This window comes from Melospiza georgiana, chromosome 25 (genome assembly GCF_028018845.1).
Source record: "Melospiza georgiana isolate bMelGeo1 chromosome 25, bMelGeo1.pri, whole genome shotgun sequence".
NCBI classification, from domain to species: Eukaryota; Metazoa; Chordata; class Aves; order Passeriformes; family Passerellidae; genus Melospiza; species Melospiza georgiana.
The window spans coordinates 7,025,076-7,048,002 of record NC_080454.1 but is presented as its reverse complement, the minus strand read 5'-3'; the positions used below and the strand labels follow the sequence as shown (position 1 = coordinate 7,048,002).

At 56.5% G+C, this 22,927-nt stretch overlaps 1 protein-coding gene and 1 pseudogene across 1 annotated transcript in view; one reads left to right on the top strand and one right to left on the bottom strand.

Annotated features, from left to right (window-relative positions):
- Nucleotides 1-22,927, top strand: part of LOC131093383 (zinc finger protein 850-like) — a 201,688-nt pseudogene that overhangs the window by 38,413 nt on the left and 140,348 nt on the right.
- The window catches only part of LOC131093384 (zinc finger protein 850-like), a 253,540-nt gene that overhangs the window by 181,691 nt on the left and 48,922 nt on the right, over nucleotides 1-22,927 (bottom strand). Inside the window, exons 2-3 of the mRNA XM_058040536.1 lie at nucleotides 19,234-19,359; nucleotides 615-1,270 (exon numbers count right to left, since the gene is read on the bottom strand). Of these exons, the coding sequence (XP_057896519.1) occupies nucleotides 615-1,270; nucleotides 19,234-19,359 (782 nt within the window). The remainder of the gene's footprint in view (nucleotides 1-614; nucleotides 1,271-19,233; nucleotides 19,360-22,927) is intronic.

Below are 22,927 nucleotides of genomic sequence, written 5' to 3'. Positions count from 1 at the left end.
TGGGAATTCAGTGAAAAAGGCTGATCCTCTTGGAATCCAGTGTGAAAAGGGCTGATCCTCTGGGAATCCAGATGGAAAAGGGCTGATCCTTTGGGAACCCATTTCTTACCACCCAAAGACAGGGCAAAGGCAGGGCTGTGGAGTTTTTACACGGTATCCCAAGGGTGGAGTTGAGGTTTGGGTCAGGGGAGGAGTTCTGAGAAACACAAGAAGGGTGAGATCAAATTCCTGCCTGTTAGCAACACCACCACTCCATATAGAACGTGTCCCCAAATCCTAAATTCCCTCTAAAATAACTGAGAAATTATGCAACATCAGATATATTCGATCAATTTCCTTCATTTAAACCAGTTTGGGGTGTTTTTAAAGGATGAAGGTGAAGCAGAGGAAAATTAAGGCCAAACCAAAAGGCGAAGCAGCCAGGTGTGTTCCCAACATGGATCACAGGGAATGTGAGTGACCAGGGCTGTGCCCAAAGGGCCTCCTCCACTGGGGGATGGAGCTGGAGCAGCGCACGAAGCTCTGCCCGCACTCGGGGCACTCGCAGGGCTTCCCTTAGTGGCGCTTCCGTTGGTGTCGGGTCAAGTGAGAGCTCCTGGAGAAGCTCTTCCCACACTGGGGACACTCGTAGGGCCTCTCCCCTGTGTGGATGCGCCGGTGCCTGATGAGGTGGGAGTTGCGCTTGAATCCCTTCCCACAGTCGGGGCAGTGGAAGGGCCTCTCCTCTCTGTGAATCCGATAGTGCTGGAGAAGATGGCAGCTGGACTTAAACCTCTTCCTGCATTTATCACACTCGTAGGGCCTCTCCCCGGTGTGGATGCGCCGGTGCCGGATGAGGGCAGAATTCTGCTTGAATTCTTTCCCACAGTCGGGGCATTGGAAGGGCCTCTCCTCTCTGTGAATCCGATAGTGCTGGAGGAGACTGGAGCTGGTCGGAAACCTCTTCCCACACTTGGAACACTCGTAGGGCCTCTCCCCAGTGTGGATCCTCTGGTGCGTGATCAGGCTGGAGCTCTGGTTGAAGCACATCCCACACTCGGAACACTTGTATGGCCTCTCCCCAGTGTGGATCCTCTGGTGCCTGATCAGGCTGGAGCTCTCCCTGAAGCTCTTCCCACACTCCCCACACTCGTAGGGCTTCTCCCCAGTGTGGATCCTCTGGTGCACAATCAGGTCGGAGTTCCGCCTGAAGCTCTTCCCACACTCCACGCACGTGTGGGGCTTCTCCCCATCATGGAGCTGCTCATGGAGCACCAGCTCCGAGCTCTGGCTCCGTCTCTGGCCGCCTTCCCAGCCCAGGCTGGCTCTTTCCCCCTCAGATCCCCGCCAGCTGCGTTTGCAGCCCCTCCTTGTGCGGCATCTCCGGGGCTTTTCCTCCCCATTGGCTTTCTGCGCCGTGGAGCCGCTCAAAACGGCCTTTTCCACCAGGTTCTGCCGCGGGCATTTGTCCTCCCTGCTCTCCATGCTCACCTCCTGCTCTGGGGGAGGAAGGACAAGGACAGGATGGGATTTGCCTCCGTGCCACAGGCAAGGGCAAGGAGATCCCCCCAGGGCTGAGCTGCAGCCGGGGCCGTGCTGGGCTGGGAGATGGAGCAGCACAGAGGGGAAAGGGGCACTGACTTCCTCCTCACCTGCCTCAGTGTCCCAGGGCATCTTCCTCTTCCTTCCAGACTCCGTAGGGCTGGCAATGGGAAATCCTGGTTTGGGGAAAACAAGGGATGGGAGCGTTTGTAGGACTGTCGGGGAGTAGGACGGTCGGGACAGACGGAGACGAGAGATCTCTGCAGCCAGGGCGTGGAAATTTTGGTTTATTGCAAAGGGCCTGGGTGCAGGGCCCTGCTTGGAGCTGCCAGGCACAGCTCGGAGCAGGCCCGAGAGAAGAGAGGGGTAGAGAGGATGACAGGGTAAGAAAGTAAGAGGAGAAGAGCGTAAGAGAGTAAGGGTCCCATTACAATACAATTAATTTTCTTCTGTGTTGAATATTCTATTTCTCACTTACCAATCTGGTACAAGATACAAATCCTAGAGCATTTACATACAGCCTATAAGAATCAATACATCACCATACTGTGTTACATTTTCAACCCTAAAATCTCTTCTTTGGACCCCTTCTGCTGAACTAGTAGGGTCTGGACCTGCCTGCAAGCAGAGGGAATTGTTTCATCAAAAGGGGATTACCTTCAGTTGGGCCACAGCATTGTTTTCCAGTTGTTCACTAACTGAGATATCCCAAACCTAGCTTTCATTTCAATCTTCCTTACACTTTCTATATTCTCAAAATCTTTTGCCAGACAATCATATTTATAAGGCTTTCCTGTTTCATTGTTCCCAACACACATTGAGATTGAAGGTCCCTTTTGCCAAAGTCCATCACTACAATCACTGACCACCTGGGCTAAAGAAAAACCTCCCAAACACCCAGATTTAGCCCTGAAAAAGCCTCCCAGGAGTTCCCCGTCCCTCGACCCTCCCCTCTGGTGTTTGGGGGTTCCCCCCTGTCCCACCAGCTGGGGTCACACTTGGATTGGGGGTCCCCCTTGTGCCCGGTGCCCGCCCTGCCCAGGCTGCTGGCAGTCCCACCAATGCCAAAAGCTCCCCCTGCTTCGCTCTCCCCATTTCGGGATGCCAGGGCTGTTTGGGCTCCCGGGCTCCCTTCTCCCCTCATTCTCTGCTCTGGGCTGCAGTGGCTCCAAGGAGTTCCCCCTGCCCCTCTCCAGGCTCTTGAGGCTCCCGCCAATGGCGGCGCTCCCCCCTCTCTGGGCTCCCCACTTTGGGCTCCTGGGGGACACAGGGCTCTGCTCCTCCAGGCTGCCTCTGCCGGCAGCCGCCACTACCACCCCCGATGTCCCCCCAAGGGGCCTTTTCTGCTCAGCCTTGGACTTCTTCAGTCTCCAAACATCCCCCAAAAGCCCCAACCCAGGGACCCCCCAGGATATCCGGGCCGAGCACCCTCTCCCCGCTCATGGGTGCGATGGGGGGGCGATGATCCCACAGGTGGGGGCTGCGAATTCAGGCAGGGATCGACAGCATGGTTCCCTCAGCTCAGCTTCCATCTGCCTTTGTCCTTCCTCCCCCTGCTCCTCCCCTCTAACCCCACCTCCTCCTTCCCCTTCATCCCTGCCCTTCCCTGCCTCCTCCTCCTCCCACAGCAGCAGCCACACCCTCGGTTCCCGGTTCCCGCAGCCCTCGCAGCCCGCGGCAGGAGTGGGGATGGAGCCGGGACAGGTCGGGATGGGCTGCGCGGGGCTCTCGGCTGCTCCAGCCACTGCGGGCGGGGGGAACCTGGCCCGGGCCAAAGGAGAGGCAAACTGGGCAAACTGGGGGCAGAGCACAAAGCTAAGGATGCAGCAGAAAATGGAGATAAAAGAGTAATGTTAACATTAACTCCACACGAGGAAAAACTGGAAACTGCAAAGTTTAGGGAAGCCGAGAAAAAAGTTTTAAACACGACACGAAGTGAAGAAGATAAATCAGGGAAATGGAAACTTCTTGATGGAAGACAATTACTTAATAAATGTGCTTCTAAGAAAATATTAGAAGACATGCATCAGAAAACCCACTGGGGTACTCAAGCTTTGTGCGATTATTTTTTAAGGAACTAGGGGTGCACTGGGATTTTTGGAGTTGCAAAGCAAGTAACTGAAAGACGCTTAATTTGCCAAAGGATAAATAAAAAGGTGACGAGAAAAACAACATTAGGAGGTCATGAGTTAGCTCATCGACCATTTCAATGTATCCAAGCAGAAGGTTAGATTTCTTAGGCTCTGGATTTATGTGTAAAAAAAACCATTTACCTAGAAGAGAATATGCAATATGTTAGACAGAGGATTATAGAAGAATAAAAATATTTAAAGTATGAGTAACCTCCGAGAAAATTAAAAGGGGAAATGAAAGGGAAGGGAACAAGAGGAAAAATCAGAAAGAGAGTGGGATCCTCTGCAGGTCTTGCCCCCTGTGTTCGCAGCCCAGGCGCCTGTCCCGGGTCCCGGCTCGCTGCCTGCCTCAGCTCCGCCTGCCCGGTTTCCATCCCAGGTGTGGCCTCACTGCCCAGGGCAGCTCCACCTGCCCCGGCGCTGTCGCTCAATTTGTGTGCCCTGATCCCACTGCCTGGCCCGCGGCCGCTCTGCCGGCCATGCTGGGGAAGATGGGGGTTGCTCTGTCCTGCCGCCTGCTCCGAGGTCCCACCCACCCAGGGGGGGTCCCATCCCACCGCACCCAGGGGGGGTCCCAGCCATCCCATCCCCGGCTGCCCTGCCCGTGCCACCTGCACTGGGCACCGCCGCTGCTGCCGGGCTCTCCCACCTGCCTTTGCTCTGCCGGCAGCTGCCGGATCAGCCGCCATCAGCCATGTGGGGGCTACCCACGCTCCAGGCTTGGGCTCCATGGGAAGATCCCCCTCTGGCGATTCTGGCAGCAGACTCTGCCCACACTCCCACCGAGCCTCGGCGGGATATCCTCCCCTGACCCCATCCTGCTCTGAGTTACGTCCCCTTGGTAACCACAGCTCCGGCTGTTCAGGGAAATTCTCTCTCTCTACAGGAAGCACCTAATCGAAACACCAGGAGCTCAGTGAAAAGGCAGCCCTCTCCAAATTCTTTCCCAAAACACGGGAGAAAGGTTATAGAAGGTAAAGAAGTGAAAGAGTTAGATGAAGGGATTGCTCTATTTCCCTTCAGAGAGGTTCCCATGGGAGGGATGCGTTGCCCCGCCCCGCAGGAGCCACCAGCGCCCCTGCCGGCCGTGCCCGGAACTGCACCCAAGGGCAAAGTGCCACAGCGCAAAGGCCGGAACTGGGTCCGGGCTCTGTTTGCTGTCAGTGCCGCAGCTGTTGGTGTTTGTTTGCTTTATTATACACACTAGTAAAGAACTAGTATTCCTATTCCCATATCTTTCCATGAGAGCCCCATGATTTCACTAGTCTAAAAATTAAGAAGGACGGGATTTGAATTCTCCATTCCAAGAGAGGCTTTTTCTGCATTCCCGAACAGACACCTCTCTTGTAAAGCAAGACAAGCACCCACGGGCACTGAGGGGGGCTGCAGGATGGGCACAAGAAGGCCCTGCAGCACTTGGGCACAAAGGCACAGCAGGTGAATGCAAGAAGGGAGCAGCAAAAGGCCAAGCTGAAGGCAAAGGCCAGGGCACAGTTCCTACAGCCCCTGAGGGATCAACACCAGGGCCCAAGCAGGTCCCAGCACCCAGGGCACGGCTCAGCCACAAGCACCTGGCAGAGGCATTGCCCTCCTCGGCAGGGGAGAGCCCACCCAAACAGCCCCTGGCAAGGAACCAGGGCTCCAGCTGCAGGGCACAAGGACACTGCAAGCACAGACAGCAGCACCCTCAGGACCAGCAAGTCCACCCCTTGATGGACATGGATTGGCAGGGCTGTCACAGCTCCCATCACACCAGGGACCCTCCACACTGGAGCCCTTGAGAACATTCAGGTTGGGTCTGCATCGAGAGGAGGCATTTCCTGATGGACACAGGGGCCTCTCAATCCACTCTGAAACTTAGACCCAAGGGGGGGAAATGCCAAAAATGTCTCTGATTATTCAGGGGATAAGTGGGAAAGATGTGTGGTTTTATTCAACCACTGTTAGCAGAAGTCCGAGATGGGTCTGAAATGCATGAAGTTTTATCTGCTCCTAATTGTTATCATGATTTACTGGGAAGGCATTTGATCGCTAAACTCGTAACGCAAATTAATATTATAAAAAGTGATACAGAGGCCAGTTCTGTAACTCCGTGCCAAATGTCACGCAAGGCCTATGCTGAAGTGAACCCAGAAGTGTGGGCAGGCCCAGGGAAATAGAGCAAGTTAGATATGGAGCCTATACAAATTACTTTAAAGCAACCAAGACAAGCAATACCCTGTTCCAAGAGAGGGAGGTAAGGGGTCACAGCCTGAGATTGAGTCCCAGTTCAGGGAAGGGCTTTTGAAGCCAAGGATGCCTCCCTACAACACTCCTATCCTGCCAGTCAAAAAACTGGATGGATGGACAGGAGGAGGAAACACAGAATTTTCAAGTGTTAAAATGAAGATTAACTGAGGCGGCAGCCCTGGGCCTTCCAGAAAGAGAAAAAGAATTTGAGTTACAGGTGGATGCTAAACAGGGTCTTTCCAGAGGAATTCTTGTGCGAAAATGTTTAACCTTATATAGGACCTCCTAGAGATCAAGTCTGGGATCAAGTTAAAGCTTTGACAACCAAAAGAGCCTCTAAATGGTTGAGCAGGGCTCAGTTATTAGAGTATGAAACTTGTTCAATGGCACAGGAGGATTCAGAAGTAAGGACAGGGCAAGGCTTTAACCCAGCCTCCTGTGTGAACAGCCTGGAGAGGGGCTGGCAAGGAACCCAGGACTGCACTCAAGGGACAGAGCTCCAGACCCAGGCTGGAACAGATTGATGATGGGACATTCCCTGGCCAGAGGGAGAAAATGTGTTTGTGGATGGCTCTGCAAGGACAGCAGAAGGGAAAAGAGCTACAAGACAGGCTGTTATTAAGGAAGGGGAATCAGACACAGCGCAGGTCACCGCCCCATGCTCAGCTCAACCCGCAGAGCTGTGGGTGCCTGTGAGAGCCTGGCACTGAAATGCCCCGAGTAGGAAGGCTTCAATATCTTCTGCTGACACCATGGCACCTAACAGGGGGGCAAAAGCAATTCTCACTGCTTCAGCAACCACTGGAGCAGATATCAAGGCACATTCTCCCACAGGAAGCTGGGCTGGCACACAGCCTGCCCTGGCACTTTGCTGCTGCCAACACCCAGCCAGGACATCGGCTCCTGCCCAAGGAGTGCAAAGCAGCACCACTGGTGGCCAAGGGGCCCATGCCAAGTGTCCCTGAGGGCAGAAACAGCCGCCAGCACAGCTCAACATGGGGGACCCCTCAGCCTGGCCTCAAGGGCTCTGGAGCCCCGGAGATTTGCACTTCCCGCCTGCAGCAGGAGGATGGGAGGCCGCCCCTGAGCCTGCCCTGAAGGCAACGCAGCAGCAGCCAGGGCTCCACAGCGGGCCAAGCCCCTGCGCCTGCCCACAGATCCACGCCTGGAATCCTCTGCAATCCTGGCCACCCTCCTCTGCCAGCTCCAGCCAATGGGGCCAAGCCTTGCTGCCACTGCTGCAGCTTCAGCGCTGGCTGGGCCTGCACTGCCACAGCTGCTGGGGAACACCACGGCACAATTCCACTCTGGGGCTCACTGACACCCACACTCTGGGCTGCCTGCCATTGCACTGCTGCAAAGTGTACCGTGTTTGGTTCTTTTAAATCTTATTTCTCTGCTCAGAAAGGTTTCTCTACACAAAGGTTTGTCTTTGGGAAAGGAATTTTAAAGGTTTTATTTAAGGGATGTTACACCACTCAATAGAGATGAGTTTAACATCCCAACAGACTGGGAACAGCCCAAAAGACACCCACAGAGATAACGACCAGCAACAAAACATCAACATTGCCCAGCAGCAAACAGCAACCAACAGCTACCCCAGACACTGCCCAGGCAGAGCTGGAGACACCTGGGCTGGAACAGGCTGAGAATGAAATCCAGGAGTGTGGAGACCGAATTCACACATCAGAGGGGAAGAAATCCGGGTCCAACAGGAAACCACATGCTACCAACTTACACAACTTGGAAGCAAGGAACATTAAAGCAGTGGATTTAGATTGTTCTACATAAAGATTAGGAAAAATGGAGTAAAACTCACATGGCATGGAATGATTTTTTCTGCACAGCCGGGCTATTTGAGAAAGAAATTATTTCTGTTGCACATCCAGGCCAGAACCAATGATACCTTGGCTCTCTAACAATAAAGAGATTCTTGGAGAGTTTTTGTTTTCCTTGCAGTTTCAGTGACAAAATTACAACATGAGAAAATTTTTTCATTATATTCCCACTTAATGTTGTCAGGTAGGTTTGGGACAGAAGTGTGAGAATCAATTTTTGGTCTGGGCTTTTCCATGTTCTCCTTTATGTAGCTTTTGCAAAATTAAAGAGCTTTAACTGTAATATTTTGAACTCGTAAATAGTTAATACTTCTTAAAAAAAAGCAGATTCTGGGGGGCCACATGTGGCTCACCAGATGGCTGCCCTGGAAGAGAAGCTCCATTCCAGGCAGCCTGCAGAGGAGCTTTAGAAATGCAAATGAACACTGCTGGGCAAAGTGTGGACAATGCACCTGGGTCTCTTGCCCGGGGCAGGAATTGGGCTGATTCCCTCTGCCCCTCACCCCAAGCTCTGCCTGCTGGCACTGATGGAATTTGCACAGCTCAAAGCAGAGCCCAGGGGGAGGATATCTGACCCTGCAACAGAAACGGGTGAAGCTGCAAAGGGAAATAGCAAATGCAGAATGTTGTGAAAACTTCACTATAAACAAATGGGGGGAATCATCCCTCTGCCCACTACAACATGTGCTCTCACTGTCTGTGTTATATAGGGTATATTAGGGCACTGGGGATTTTTTGCTACCAAAAATTCAGGGAAATCAGTTGGGAATCCAAGGATTTGATGATTTAATTAGAGAAAGGCAGTCAATTGATGCAGCCCTGGCGAAAAATGGAAAAAAATATGAATGGCCAGCAGAACAAATCCTACAACACCAGGGACCAGCCCCGGGGAACCCGAACCAATTCATATCAGGAGCCACAGAACCCATTTCTCATTTCAATTGCAACATTAGATTACAAGCTGCCCTCGCAATAACCATCCAGACAGCTCCAGCTCCTGACCTTCCTGCTGACCAATCCACTGAAATGAGGAACACAACACTTAACCATGAGATGGGATCATATTACGTTTTAGCAGAAAAAAAGGGGAGTTTGTGGAAAATTAAATTACTCAAACTCTTGTTGGAAAGAGATGACAAAGGAAAATTGGAGAAACAGATAACAAAGGAAGTAAGAAAGCACCTCATGCTCCAGGCCAAACCTGGAAAGGACAGGAATGGGACACGGTTTTGTGGCTCCTTGGCAGACCATGGGTTAAACGAATGCTGTTTCTCCTCTGATGTGCTACAGCAACTCTCATCTTTTTACCATGCTCCACACCTTGACAGTGCAGCTCATTCAGGAGCTGAGCGAGGGGCCAGGGATTTGTAGATAAGGAAGCAACGGGCGAAACCATCAGCTTCAATAAATGTAACTAATTAACAAGGACTGCTGCTCACACAAAGTCCCGCTAAATTCCTGAACTTCCAGAAGAAAGCAACCTTTACAGAGCCGTGAATATCGGCTGTTATACAAAAGTAGGGGTGCACACTGACGAGGACATGCAGTTGGCGGATCGGGAGGTCTGAACCTTTCAAGTACCTCAGCCAGTGGGCAAAGGGAGAGGGAGATGAGGCCAGGAAAATGAGGATAAAAAGGAGGCTGCGAACTACAACTATGGCAGAGAGCGCACGGCAAATGCCCCTCGGCCTCTCCCTCTGCTCAGCAATAAAGTCACTTTTACAGGACTCCTCTGTCTCCTCTGCGCACAGAAACCTCCGGCCACGGCAATTTCCCCGCACAGCCCCGGGCACGGGGCAGTCCCTCTGTCCCAGCCACAGCAACCGGGCCGAGCCAGCGCTGCTCCGGCAGCGGCTCCTGCCGAGGCAGCGGCCGCAAGGAGACCGCGGGCAGCCGCTCCCGCAGCGCCCTCACGCCAGCGGCAACACGCGCCGGACACGGCACAACGAACCCGCCCGAGCCCCCTGCCGCCCCCGAGGCCTGCAGCCAGCCCCGAGCCCCCGCACAACCCAGCGCGGCTCCCACCTGCGCTGCGGCCTCCTCCGAGCTCCGCCGCCGCCTCACCGCGCTCCGGCCGCTGCCGCCGCTCACGGCACCGCACACACGCTCCGACAATGGCGCCGCTGCCCAGCCACGGCCGCCCTCAGCCCGCCACCGGGACCCTGCTCCGCCCCGCTCCCACCAATCAGCGCGCCACAACCGCGACTGACGGCACCATCGCCCAATCCCAGCCAGGGGCGGGCTCTGCACACGGCACAGCCCCGCCCCGCGCTCTCAGGGCCCCCCGGGCTGCGTGAGGGCAGAGCCGGAGCTGAGGAGCAGCCCTGGAGTGGGCCCGGGCCCGAGGGGGATTGAGCTGAAAACACAAACAAACTTCTCCGCAGCTCCCGCCACGGCTTTCCCGGCACTGCGGCTCCGGTGGCTCCGGCTCAGCGGGAAGCCCCGGAGCATCACTTCTCCTGCCCCTAATCAGGAGCATCATTGTATCGCTTTGATTTCCCCCAAAAAGGGAAAACCGCCCCAAACCCCTGTGGATGAGTGGGAGATGGGAGAGATTTCTGACAGAAAACTCCAAAACTCAAAGCAGGATAATGAGAAGTAAGTGAAGATCCTTAATTCCAGGTTTTCGCCCACGCCTCCCTCCTCCCAGCTGCACCTGTTCAACCCGGCAGTGCCGCAGACAGATAATGGGGCCGGGCTCAGTTCATTCCCCGGGGCTTCTCCGTCTGCTCAGGGACAGGAGTCGTTCCCCTGCTGTACCCTGGGCTCTCTCCCACCGGAGACTTCTCCAGGAACTTCTCCAAGCTGAGTCCATCCCATGGGGCACAGCCCCCTCCAAGTGCTGCAGCGTGGGTCACTGTGCCCCGGGGTCAGTCCTGCCAGGACAGGCTGCTCCAGCGGGGCCCTCTGGCCGCGGGGTCACAGCCTCCTCTCAGGCATCGCCGTGCTCCAGCGTGGCTGCTCCGGGGGCTGCAGGGGGATCTCTGCATCCCCATGGATCTGCAGGGGGATCTCTGCATCCCCGTGGATCTGCGGGGGGATCTCTGCCGCCCCATGGATGTCTGCGTCCGGCACCGCCATTTTTGCAGTCACGAGGAAGAAGCTGAGCTCTGCCTGAAGCTCTTCTCACATTCCCCACGCCTTTCCCAGCCCAAGGAAGCTTTTACCCTTTTACCTCCTCACAGCTCCCCAGGCTGGGTTTGCAGGCCCTCCTCGTGTGGGATCTCTGGAGCTCTCCCTCCCCGTTCGATTCCTGTACCATGGAGCCGTTCCAAATGGCCTCTTCCACGAGGTTCTGTGGCAGGGATTTGTTCTCCCTGGTCTCTGTCCGCAGCTCAGTGCCTGGGGGAAGAAGGACAAGGAGAGGGAGAGACAGGCAGAAGGGCAAAGGAAAATGCAGGAGGAGAGGAAAAAACAAGAAGGAACAAAGGAGGAAGGAAATGGGAAAGGAACATGGATGGATGAAGGACAGAATGAGGAGAAGAAGGAGGGTGGTCAAGGAGAAGATGGGATTTGCCTCCATGCCAGAGGGAAGGGGAAGGAGATCTCCCCAGTCCATGCCTGGCAGGATGGCGTTGGCAGTGAGGCTGTCCTGCAGCGATGCTGGGCTGGGAGATGGAGCAGCAGAGAGGGGAAAGGGGCAGTGATTCCTCCTGCCCTGCCTGGCTGTCCCAGCCTGGAGCGTCCTGGTGCTGCCGAGGCCCTTGGAGCGTCCGGCACTCCGGAGCCCGAAGCTCTCAGCTGCTTTATAAAGCTGACAAATTCGGCAGGATGGGTCTGGGTAGGATCTGCAGCAAACTGGGTTTATTGGTAAAGGAACAGGGCACAGAGCTGAACAGGGCCCAGGGACAAAGACAGGGCGCAAGCTGAGGGCACAGGGGGTTTTTATATGGGGTAGTGAGGGTGGAGCTGAGGGTCAGGGTCCAATGGATATGGGGGAAAATGGTGCAAAGGAGGGGTTAAGGGTCGGGTCAGCTAATAGGGAAACAGGGGCAGAGGAATGCAGTAAATTAGAGCCAATGGAGGGACAGAGAGGGAGAACATTCTAGGGACTAACCAAAGATGGGTAATAGGGTTTGAACTGGGGTAATTAGGCCAACGGGCCAATGGGGTAACATAACTTTCCATAAATCAGCATGTGCCTGCAAAGATCTATGGGAGAAGCAAGCTTTTTACCATAACCTTGAAATCTATTCTTCTTCTTGGGGACCAGTCCCCCACGGGTGGGAGATTGAGTCTCCCATGGGCCTCCACACCAGTGCATCTTCCTTTTTCTTGCAGCCTCCTTCTCCTCCGTCGAGACGAAGGTTAGGATTGACAAATCCTGTCTTTGGGGGAAGAACAAGGGGTGAGCACCTTGGGTTTTGTGAGAAAGGAGCCTCACTCTTTAGAATTTTTGAAAGTTTAATAAGGAATAATAAGGGACAAATCAGTAACAGCGCTGGGTGCTCGGTGATGGCCAGAGGCACACCGGTTAACCACAGCAACTCTTCTTGTCTAGTTTTTCCAGTGTATTGTTCAAATACATATTTATAATGGTTATACACATTCAAACATTTCTCTGAACTCGTTTACATGTTCCAGGAATTCTTTAGGTTTGTTTGACCCCCAACTCGCCGTTTTAGAGCACGTGCAGGAATCGTGGATTGCTGTTTTGAGGGTTGTGTGTCACTCCCTCATAAGGGCCCCAGTTCTGTGGTTTCAGCAGGTGACAGTTATTGACAGTGCAAGGGTCAGTGGCAGGGCTCCTCATCACATCCCTTCCTGAAATGTTATCTGACCATGCAGACGGTTTGAGCTATTTCCACAAGTACTTGAAATGAACATTGGCTATTTCACAGCTATCTGTGAAGTGTAATTGTCAGTTATTTACAAAAAAAAAAGCATTAATTATTATTTCACAACTACAGCTACTTCTGCAAAAGTTCACATTCTAATGCACAACACATGGCATCCACTTTAATATTTTTCAAAAGCCAAAACTATAATGTACGTTTATCACACTGTCCACAAACTAAAATGTGATCCATAAATGATGTTCTGAGGATATGAGCTACACAGGAGCCAGGGCATTGGCCACAAAAAGCTGACAAATTATACTATAGCAAAAGCAGTGAAAAGTGATTACAAAATGTACTCTATCGAAATCAGTGTGATTAAGAATAGATTGCAGAAGTCAATACCTAATAGCAAAAGCCAACACTACCTAGTTATTGATAACAATCCCAGGGCAGGTTTTTCCCTTGCATGGAGCACTTGGGCCTTCCCCGGGCCCCTTCTGCCCTCGTGCAGAGCCGGTGGCATTTTCCAGCACACCCAGTCTGTAACCCAGAGCCGGGTGCAGCCGAGAAGGCTCCAAGCGCCTCCTTCCAGGCTGACTCTGCAGGGCCCGAGGCTGCTCTGGGCTCTGCCAGGGCTCTGCTGGGGCTCAGCTCTGGGCCAGGCTGGGCCCGCTCTCCCCTCACATTGCTCCGGGCAGCTGAGGCACAGCGGGAGGAGGAAGGGACACGGCAAGGCAGTTCAGGGTTAAGCGAGTTTTTATTCAAACAACTGCCATAACAAACACGCTGTCCTAACTACCATAACCAACTACAGTGCTAACTACCATAACTAACTAGTTGTCCTTACTTCTGTAACTGAAAGCTGTCCTCAAGGGCTTAATCTCCTCCTCTGCTCCCTCAGTTGCTTCACTGTAGTGATCAGAGGGGTCAGGCTGGAGAGAGGCTTGGCTGATGATAAAAATGGGTGCTGCCCAAAGGATAAAAAGGAAAGAAATGAACTGTTACTTTCCAGAGTCAAGTTCCTCACAGGCTCTGTTGCAACAGGACAAAGGGAAATGGTTTGAGACTGAGGAGAGGGAAGCAGGCTCAGATTAGATCTAAGGAAGAATTTTTTAACCAGCAGAGTGGGGAAACACTGACAGAAGGTGCCCAGAGACGTGGGAGGTGCCTCCTCCCTGGAAACATCCAAGCTCAGGTCAAGCAGGGCTCTGGGCCCCATGAGCTGCTTGAAGATGTCCCTGCTCGCTGTGGGGCACCAGGCCCAGATGAGCTCCAAAGGAGCCTGCCAAGCCACAGCAGGCGAGGATTCTGCTTGCTCTGCGTCTGGAACGCAGCCAGACTGGAGACTTTCGGAGGGGGACCCACAAGAAAACCCCTCCCTGGCGCTGCTGCTTCCCCTGCAGCTTCTGGCCCTCAGCTGCAGCAGCTCCTGGGCAGCCCAGCGCCGCTCCTCGTCCGGCTCCAGGCTGCACTCGAGGCAGTCCCGCAGCAGAGCCGACAGGCGCCGGGGCTCCTGCAGCTGCGGGGTCCCGTTCTGCCGGATCAGAGCGCGAGCCTGCAGGGAAAGCAAACTCAGCGCTCTGCCAGCTCCCTTCACAACCACACGGGCTCACATCCACCCCGGGGCCTCAGCCCCAGCTCCAGGGGCACTTTCCTCCCTGACACAGGTGCTGCTCAGAGCTCATTTTGCTATGCCAACCAAAACACCCAAACCCTGGGGCTGCCACAGCCACTGCAACATCCAAATGATCTCGCCTTGAGAGCCAGTTTCATTGGCTGACTCTGTTAGTAGGAACCTCAATCAGAAATAGCACATTTTGCTTCTCCAAATGTGGACACCAGCTTTAAGGCCATTTTCCAGAGTCAGTGTGGTCTGCCTGTGTTATTTCAGAGGATTCTTACATCAAGGTCATCTCTGCAGTGCCACTGACACTCAAGTAAATGCATTCCTGATGCCCCATCCCAGAAACTGCCAGGCAAGAAACAGGTTTGTGTTGCTGAAAGCTCAGGCTTGGTGACACAGAGAAAGTAGCTTGAACTAGGAAAGAAATACTTTAGACTATGGGGATGTTAAACAACCATCCTTATGTTTTCAACAAGTTTTCAAGTGAGAAGAATCAGGGGGAAATCATCTCACAAAACCTCTTTTAGAAACTCCTGCAGAAAACTTGTTGGGTTTGGGGCTGGGATGTGGGGTTGGTGTGGGGTTTTCTTGCAAGGTAACATTAGACCTGATGCACTTGCTTCACATTTCCAGGTCATCCTCACACTCAGATGAGCGGCAACAACATAAATCCCAAAGCAAATTGTTGCTGGAGACTGAAGAATATTCTTCTGTGTTGGGGGTGGAGTCCTCTGGGAATTCCCTTCCCATGTGTAGAAACCTCCAGCTGCTGCTCCCAGTGCAGGGTCCCCCTGTGCTCACAGGCCTCTGCAGCCACTGCAGAATTTGCCTCTTACCATGGCCGCCGTTTCCCTGAAGTAAGGAGGTTCTCCTTCCACCATGCTGATGGTCACAGTGCCAAAGGCCCAGATGTCCACCTTGGGGCCATAAGGAGATCTGGTCACAACTTCTGGGGCCATCCAGTGAGCAGTGCCCACCATGGAGCTGCGCTGGTCCTGCTCAGGGCTGAGCTGAGAGCAGAGGCCAAAATCAGCTGAGGACAGAAACAAACCCCATCAAAGGCAGCTGGAATGAGGAAACCAAGCACCAAGACTCCCCACTCTCAGTCTGAGAGTGCAGTAGTGAAGTCAGCTGGAAAAGCCCTCAGGGCTGTAGCCAAGGAAAGATGGAACTGGACCCTTCAAGAAACCATTGAGGAAGGGGCGGGGGATGTGAGAGAGAAGAGGGGAAGGAGGCGGGAGAAGGAGCGGGGGAGGGGGGGGAGCGATTGACCCGGGGGAAGAGAAAGGGGAGATGAGGAGAGGAGCAGAAACAAGAAAAGTAGTGGGGACCCCCCGGCCTTAATCGAGGTGTCCAGGGGGGGCCAGGAAGATGTGGAACCCCCAGCCAGGAGTGTTCCCAACACGGGGGGCTCCGACCCTGGGGGTCATCCGGGATTATCCAGCGTGGATCCTCCCACGGGGGATGGAGATGGAGCGGCGCACGGAGCTCGTCCTGCACCGGGCACTGCGGGATCCGCGGGCAGCGACCCCTCCCCCCGGGCCCAGCCCCCACCCTTTGTCCCCATCCCTTTGCCCAAATCCGTCCCACCGCCCCCCCGCAAACCCCTTCCCATCGGCTCCCAATAAACGGCCCCGGGCCCAACTGGGAAGCTTTACTGGGAGCACTGGGAGCAGGCACTGGGCGGGGGCAGAGCGCCAGCGGGGCTGGGGGGACACGGGACCCCCCAAAATCAGCGGAGCGGGGACGGAGCGGGGGGTCTCGGCCGGGCCCGAGCCCATGGGAAGGGGCTGCGGCCGCCGCCGGCTCAGGAGCTCTGTGGGCAGAGAAAAGGGGGTGACACCGGGCTGGGGGCCCCGGCGGGAGCGCACACGCTCCGCCACGGCGGGGACGCCACCCCCGGCACCCGCCCTGACCTTTTTGCGCAGGGAGAAGCCGAGCCCCAGCGCCAGGAAGACGAAGCCAAAGACGAAGCCCCCGATGCCCGTCAGCATCTTGCTGCGGGCGGCGTCCGGCGGCATCTCTGGGGGGTCCGCAGGGCTCAGCACCCCCAAAACCTCTCAGCGACACCCCGAGCCCCTCCCAGCGCCCTCCCTGTGGCCCCAGCCCAGCCAGGGCCCCCTGAAACCTCCCTCCGATCCCTTTTTGTCTTGGCCAGGAGCCACCAAAGCCCCTCCCGTCCCTCTCAGCATCCCACAGCCCCCTCCCAGTTGCCCCCAGCGCCCCAGGGCCCCCAAAGCCTCTCGCAGTCCCTTGGCAGCCCCAGCAGGACTCAGCCAGAGCACTCCCAGTCTGTGCCCAGCACAACCGAGCTCATGGCGAGCCCCGCTTTGCCATCGCCGATCCCCTTCCAGCCCCTCCGGGCTCGCTGCGATCCCTCCCAGTCACAGCCAGCACCCCCAAACTCCCTCCCAGTCACAGCCAGCACCCCCAAACTCCCTCCCAGTGCCCAGCAGGACCCCTCCAAGCCCATCCCACCCTCCTCAGCATCCCTCAAACCCCTTCCCGGCCCTTGCCCAGCCCCCAGCCCCTCTCCCACTTCCAGCCCGGCTCTCTCCAGCTCCCTCCCAGTGGCTCCCAGCACAGCCCAGCGCCTCTGCCAGCGCCCCCAGGGGCTCCCCCGTACCCCAGTGCCGCCTCAGGGGCTGCTCCAGGCTGACGTGCTCCACCTGGCAGCTGTAGCTGAGCCCGCGCCGGGGCGGCGTTTCCAGCAGCACCAGCAGCTGGTAGGTCCAGTCCCCGTTGGGGACCACGTCGGTGGCCACCACATGCTCCGAGAGCTCCTGCTGGCCCTGGAACCACCTCACCTGGATGGCAGCAGGGTAGAAATCCATCACGGAGCAGAGCAGGCGGCCGGGGCCGGGCTGGGAGCTTGATGGGGGCACCAGCGAGATGGACACACTGGGGGGCACTGGGAGAGAGAGCGAGAGAGAGAGCGGGGACACACTGGGATCAGCCGGGGGGCACTGGGAGAGAGAGGGGAGGGCTGGGGTGGGCTGCAGAGGGACTGGGATAGACTGGAATGGACTGGGAAGGGACTGGGAGTGATTGGGAGTGACGGGGAGTGACAAGGAACGGCCTAGGGGAAAGTGGTGGGAGGGACTGGGGATGGGCTCGGATGGACTGGGAATGTGTTCGGAGGGAGTGGGAGGGACTGAGAGGGACTGGGAGGGAGTTGGGTGGCACTGCGAGAGGTGGGAGGGGATGGGGGTGCACTGGGAGAGAGGGTGGACGTCTGAGAGTGAACTGTGAGTGAACTGGGAATAGATTGGGAATTGATTTGGAGTGGCTGGGTGGGACCGGGAATAAACTGAGAGGGATTGAGAATGAACTGGAGACGATTGGGAGGGACTGGTAAGGTACAGGAGGCCCCGGGGATGGGCACAAGGAGGGCTGGGGGCTCTGGGGAGATTCCCAGGGAGGTTTTGAGGGGCTCCAGGGTCATTGGCAGGGTAGGGCCCGAGGGGAGACGCTCTGCCTCGCGCTCACCTCGGCGCTCCACGATGATCGGGGTGTAATAGTCGTAGTTTTACCGGCAGTACCAGTCTAGCGCAGTCCGTGCGTACTCCAGTCTAGCCGGGTCGCTGTTCATCTTCCTGGCAAACCTCTCCCCATAGGGGGTGAACCCCACGTGCAGCCCCACGTCGCTGTCGAACATCACGAACTGCTCCCGGTTGTAGATGTACCTCTCCACGAACCTTACCGTTTCCGTGCCGTTAATGAAGTAACACTCGCACTTAAACACGAGCTGAAACACCCCTGTGTGTGCCGGACACAGCTCAGGGGCCGCCCCCCGCTCCGCACCCCCAGAGCTCCGGGGCCCACCCCGGATCCCCACTCCGCACCCCCTGTGCCCCACGGCCTCCATGGGACCCTCCTGCCCGCGCTGCCGCTTCCTCTTTGCCGCCCTTCCCCCATTTCCCCTTCCACATCCTCTCCCCTCCCACCTCCGGCCGCTCCCAAAATTTCACTTTTGGGGTCCCATTTCGCCATTTTCCCACAAATCCCTCAATCTCCAGCCCGCTCCCGCTCAGTTTTGAGGTTCCCCGGTCCCCTTTTCCCCCTTTCCTCACCCTCTCCCACCGCTCCCTCTCCTCCCCCCACCCCTCAGCCCCTCCCGCTCTCCCTTTGGGGGGTCCCTTCCTCCTCCCCCTCCATTCCGGCCTCCCCCCTTCGCCCCCTTTTCCCCCTCGCCCCCCTTTCGTCCCAGCGCCTCCCGCCCCCCGCTCACCCGAGAGATCCGCGCCCGCAGCCGGGGGGGCTCCCAGCACCACCAGTGCCACCAGCAGGGCCCCAGCTGCCGCCCCTCGCCCCATGGCCGGGGCCGGGCAGGGAGCAGCAGCCCCAAAGCAGCCGCGCTGCGCTGGGAGCGCCAGTCCGGAGCAGGGCGGGCTCGGCAGCGCCGCGCGCTCTCATTGGCTGCCGCCGCTTCTGGGCAGCGAGGGGCCACGGGCTCTGCCCGGCACCCGATGAGGCAATCCAACGCCCCGAGCTCTCATTGGCTGAGCCGCCTCCTGCCTGCGCTGCCATTGGCTGAGGCCTTTCCGGGACGCTGCAGACCCGGGCTGGGGTTTTTTGGGCAGGGGGAACCTTGGGGCGCTGGGCAGGTGGGAGCTCAGGTGAGCCCAGCAATGCGTGCCCAGGTGCGCGGCATCTCAGGGGTGTCCGTGGCGAGCGGTGACGCTGGCCCGATGCCAGGCACCCCCAGAGCCGCTCTGTCCCTGCCCCCCGCAGCCGCACAGGGACAGAAAATGGAACCGAGGGTTCCTGCGTGGGGACAAGGACCGGGAGAGATCCCGAAGCAGATCCCACACGGGCACAACAGATCCTGGGCCTGGGCACACGGAGGGAATTTATTATCAACCAAATCACAGCAGCACAAGGAGAAGGGAAAGAAATCCAACACCTTCCTCCCGCCCAACACGGATCAGCCAGAACAGGGGTGACCAGGGCTCTGCCCAACGGGGGTCACTGGGGATTATCCAGCCAAGATCCTCCCATGGGGGATGGAGCTGGAGCAGCGCACGAAGCTCTTCCCACACTCAGGACACTCGCAGGGCCTCTCCCTGGTGTGGAAGTGCTGGTGAATGACGACCTCTGAATCCCACCTGAAGCTCTTCTGACATTCCCCACACTCCCAGGTCCTCTCCCCAGTGTGGATGTTCAGGTGTTCCATCAGGGTGGAGCTGGAGCTGAAACCCTTCCCACATTCCAAGCACTTGTGGGGCTTCTCCCTGCCATGAGGCTCCACCAGCTCTGAGCTCTGGCTGCATCTCCGGCCGCCTTCCTGGCTCAGGGGGGCTCTTTCCTCCCCGCAGCTCCCTGGGCTGGGTTTGCAGCCCCTCCTCGTGAGGGATCTCTGGGGCTTTTCCTCCTCCTCCATCTGGCCACAGCTTGGGAATGACAAACCCTGGTTTGGGGGAAACCAAGGTGGGAGCGCCTTGGAGTAGAGGCTCCTCCTGGCAAGGTCCATCTCTGGAACTCAGCAGGAGTCTTGTGTCCATGAAAATCTCCACAAGGTCAAGATTCAGCCCAAAAAAGCTCTCCCAGGAGTTCCCTATTGCTGATCTCTCCACTTTTGGGGTTCCAGAAGTTTCCTTTCCTCAGGATCATGGGGATCCAATGGTTCCAGGGGTTCTTCATTCTCCAGCGTCCTGCTTAGGGATGATGCAGAGGCTTTTGGGCGTCCATGGGGGCCCTTCTCCCCTGATGCTCTGCTTTGACATCCCAGGGATCTCAGGGGTCCCTCCTCTCCAGGCTCCCCCCCTTTCCAGTCTGCCGGGGTCCCCCTGCTCTGGGATCGCCCCTCTCTGCTCTCCCCACTCTGGGGGTCCCAGGGGTTCCCCTCCTCTGCTGTCCCGGGGGTCCCCAGGACCAATGTCCTCCCCTGCCCATACTGGGCAATGGCCACGTGGGCCCCCAAAGATCCCCCAAGGGGCTCAGCTTTGGGCTCCTGCAAGATCCAAACCTACGCACACGGAGAAAAAAACCTCCCAGGGACACCAGATGATATTTGGGGGCAATTCCACAATCTGCGAGGTCCAAACACACCCCAATAAAAAACCCTCTCAGGGACCCCCCGATGGATTTGGGACGAGCTCCCCCTCCCTGCTCACCTGCAGGACGAGCTGGGGGCGATGGTCCCGCAGCTGAGGCCACAGGGGGCACTGGAACCTCCTGTTCCTGCTGCTGCTCCTCCTCTTCCTGCTCCTCCTTTTCCTCTCTCCCTCCTCCTCCTCCTCCTCCTTCCTAATTCCACCTCCCCCCAGTTCGTGCCTCCTGTGTATTTAGAGGGGAGAACCTTGCTCGTTTTTAGAACTAGAACAAAGATCCCAGAGGGAACAAGGCTTGCTGCTTTTAGTCAGAAGCATCAGTGACTAAAGGTCACATTTCCTTTGGTTCGGTGCCGTCCTCATTCCTCCTCAGTGTTCAGGCTGGGCTGTGGGGTATCCTTGTTTGATGTATTTTCCGAGTTCCTCTTGCACCCTTTGGGCCATAGGCTGTGCCCTGGGAGGGTTCTTTGTGCTCCTTTGTGCCACAGGAGAACCTTCCAGGCAGTTTCTGCGTGAGCTGCTGCTGGGATGTCGCAGGAACAGCGCCACGTCCCCGTGGTGTTCCCGTTGCTGTGGGACACAGAGGCCTCAGTGCCCAGAGTGGCTCTGGGCTCGTTGCCGGAGGATCCTCCTGCCCGAGGCATTCTCAGCAGCCAGCCCAGCCCTGACGGGTGTCCTTCTGTGTTTGCAGGGCTACAGGCTGCAGACGTGTGCAGTGCAGCCAAAATGATGCAGCACGTGGCTGCTGCAGTTTGCACTCTGTACTCTGTGGCTTATTCGGGGTATTTTTTAACCCACTTGGCGTGTAAGTCGAGGTTTTCCCTCGGTGCGGCATCTGTGGCTTTGGGCTTGCTGTGTGCTTTCTGTTCTTCCTCTGGAGCTGAGCTGACTTTGGAACCAAATTGCCATGAAGATACCATTGCTATGGGAGAGCTCCTGCCAGCAGCTGCAGCTGAAAAAGGGGGTATCTGCAGCCAGTGGGGCGTGCACAGCATCGGCAATGAGCCCTGGGGGGTTCTGTTCCCTCAAGCAGGGAGTCTGTGCCAGCAGAGCCTGGAACTCCCTCCCTTTGCTGCTCCAGCCAAGAACTGACCCAGCCCAGTATTTTGTGCTGTTCTCTTGCTTGCTGTGGGAAGGGACTGTGGCTCCTGGAGGGATGCTGTGAAAGCAAAATGCTCTCTCGGGGTTGCCTTGCTCCGTGGCATTTCCCACCACTGGCAGTTTTTCTCCTAACAGCATCTGGTTCATGTTCCCTCTCCCATTGCAGGGCATTTCATGTCTGGATTCCGAGCAGCTCCTCCTTCGGTGAGTGGGAAAGGAACTTGGTGTTTGGAATTGTGCAGCAAGTTGTGAGCTTGGCATGTGGCAGCCGAGTGCCAGCCTGGGAGGCTGAAGGAAAGTTCCTGTCAGTGCCTGCAGCAGCAGCAGCAGCAAATGGATCCCCAGCAGTTTTCTCCTTTTCTGCTGAAGAGCTTTTGAAGAGCTGCAGGTCTGGTTTTGCAGGCAGAGGATTGCTTGCTGGCTTTAGCCATGGTGGAATATCGAATTCCCAACAATAAGTGGCAATGTTGACTTTAGCCCATTGTTAGTTGGAACAGCTCTGAACCCAGTTTCTGCTCAGTGATGCTGGATGTGCAGCTGAGGATAAATAAGGTAATAACTGAGATAGAACTTCCCGTCCCTCACGCTGCCATCTGTTCACAGGGCACAAAAGCAGCACCAGCACCTCCTGGGGCTCCCTCTGCTTCCAAAGAGGAGGCCAAAGAGGAGGAAGACAACAGTGAGCTTCCCACTGCTCTGGGGGCCGATGGTGAACTTCCCTCAGTGCCAGGAGATGACAGTGAACTTCCCGCTGCTCTGGGAGATGAGGGCGAACATGCCGCGGTGTGGGAATGCAACGGCGAGGCTCCCGCGGGGTGGGACAAGGACAGGGGACATCTCCCGGCGTGGGACGAGGATGGTGGATGTGCCCTGGTGTAGGACCAGAATGGCAAAGCTCCCATGGAGTGGGATGAGGATGGAGGACATCTCCCAGTGTGGGATGAGGATGGAGGACATCCTGTGTCTTGGGAAGAGGAGAGTGAACATCTCCCAGCATGGGAAGTGGACATCGAACATCACCTGACTTGGAAAGATGATGGCGAACCTGCAGCATTTTGGGAAGAGGATGGAGAAGCTGCAGCGTTTTGGGAAGAGGATGGAGAACCTCCCTCTGCTTGGGAAGAGGACAATGAAGCTCCCCCCACTGCGGGATCCTGGGCTGAACATTCTGACAGCAGCACAGCCCTGCAGCCAGAGGGGAGAGGGGAGTGGTACCTGATGCAGCTGAGTACATCTGCTCTGTTCCTGGGTGCCCGAGCAGGTGCTGTTAGTGTGTCTGGGCATCAGCTGCACCCAGGGTTGCTCTGCAGCTGAATGTCACCAAGCCATTTATTGTCCTTCCCCAGCTGACACCAAGGGGATCACGGCCCCAGGGAGTGGGGCTGGTTCTGGCTCTGCTGCAAGGCGGGCTCTCACTCTGGGAGGGAGCGTCTTCCACGTTTTTTCTTTCAGGGAACACCATGAGATACCAGAACACCAGAAATACCTGGAAGTGGAGCAGATTGGCCAAGGGTAAGTGCACGGCAGCTGCTTCTGCACAAGCAGGGCTGGGTGTTGTGCTGGTGCAGGATCAAGTGACGGGTCAGGAGAGCCCAAAGCACCTTCAGACACTGGGCTACCATCCTGCTGTCTCTCAGTCCTGATCAGA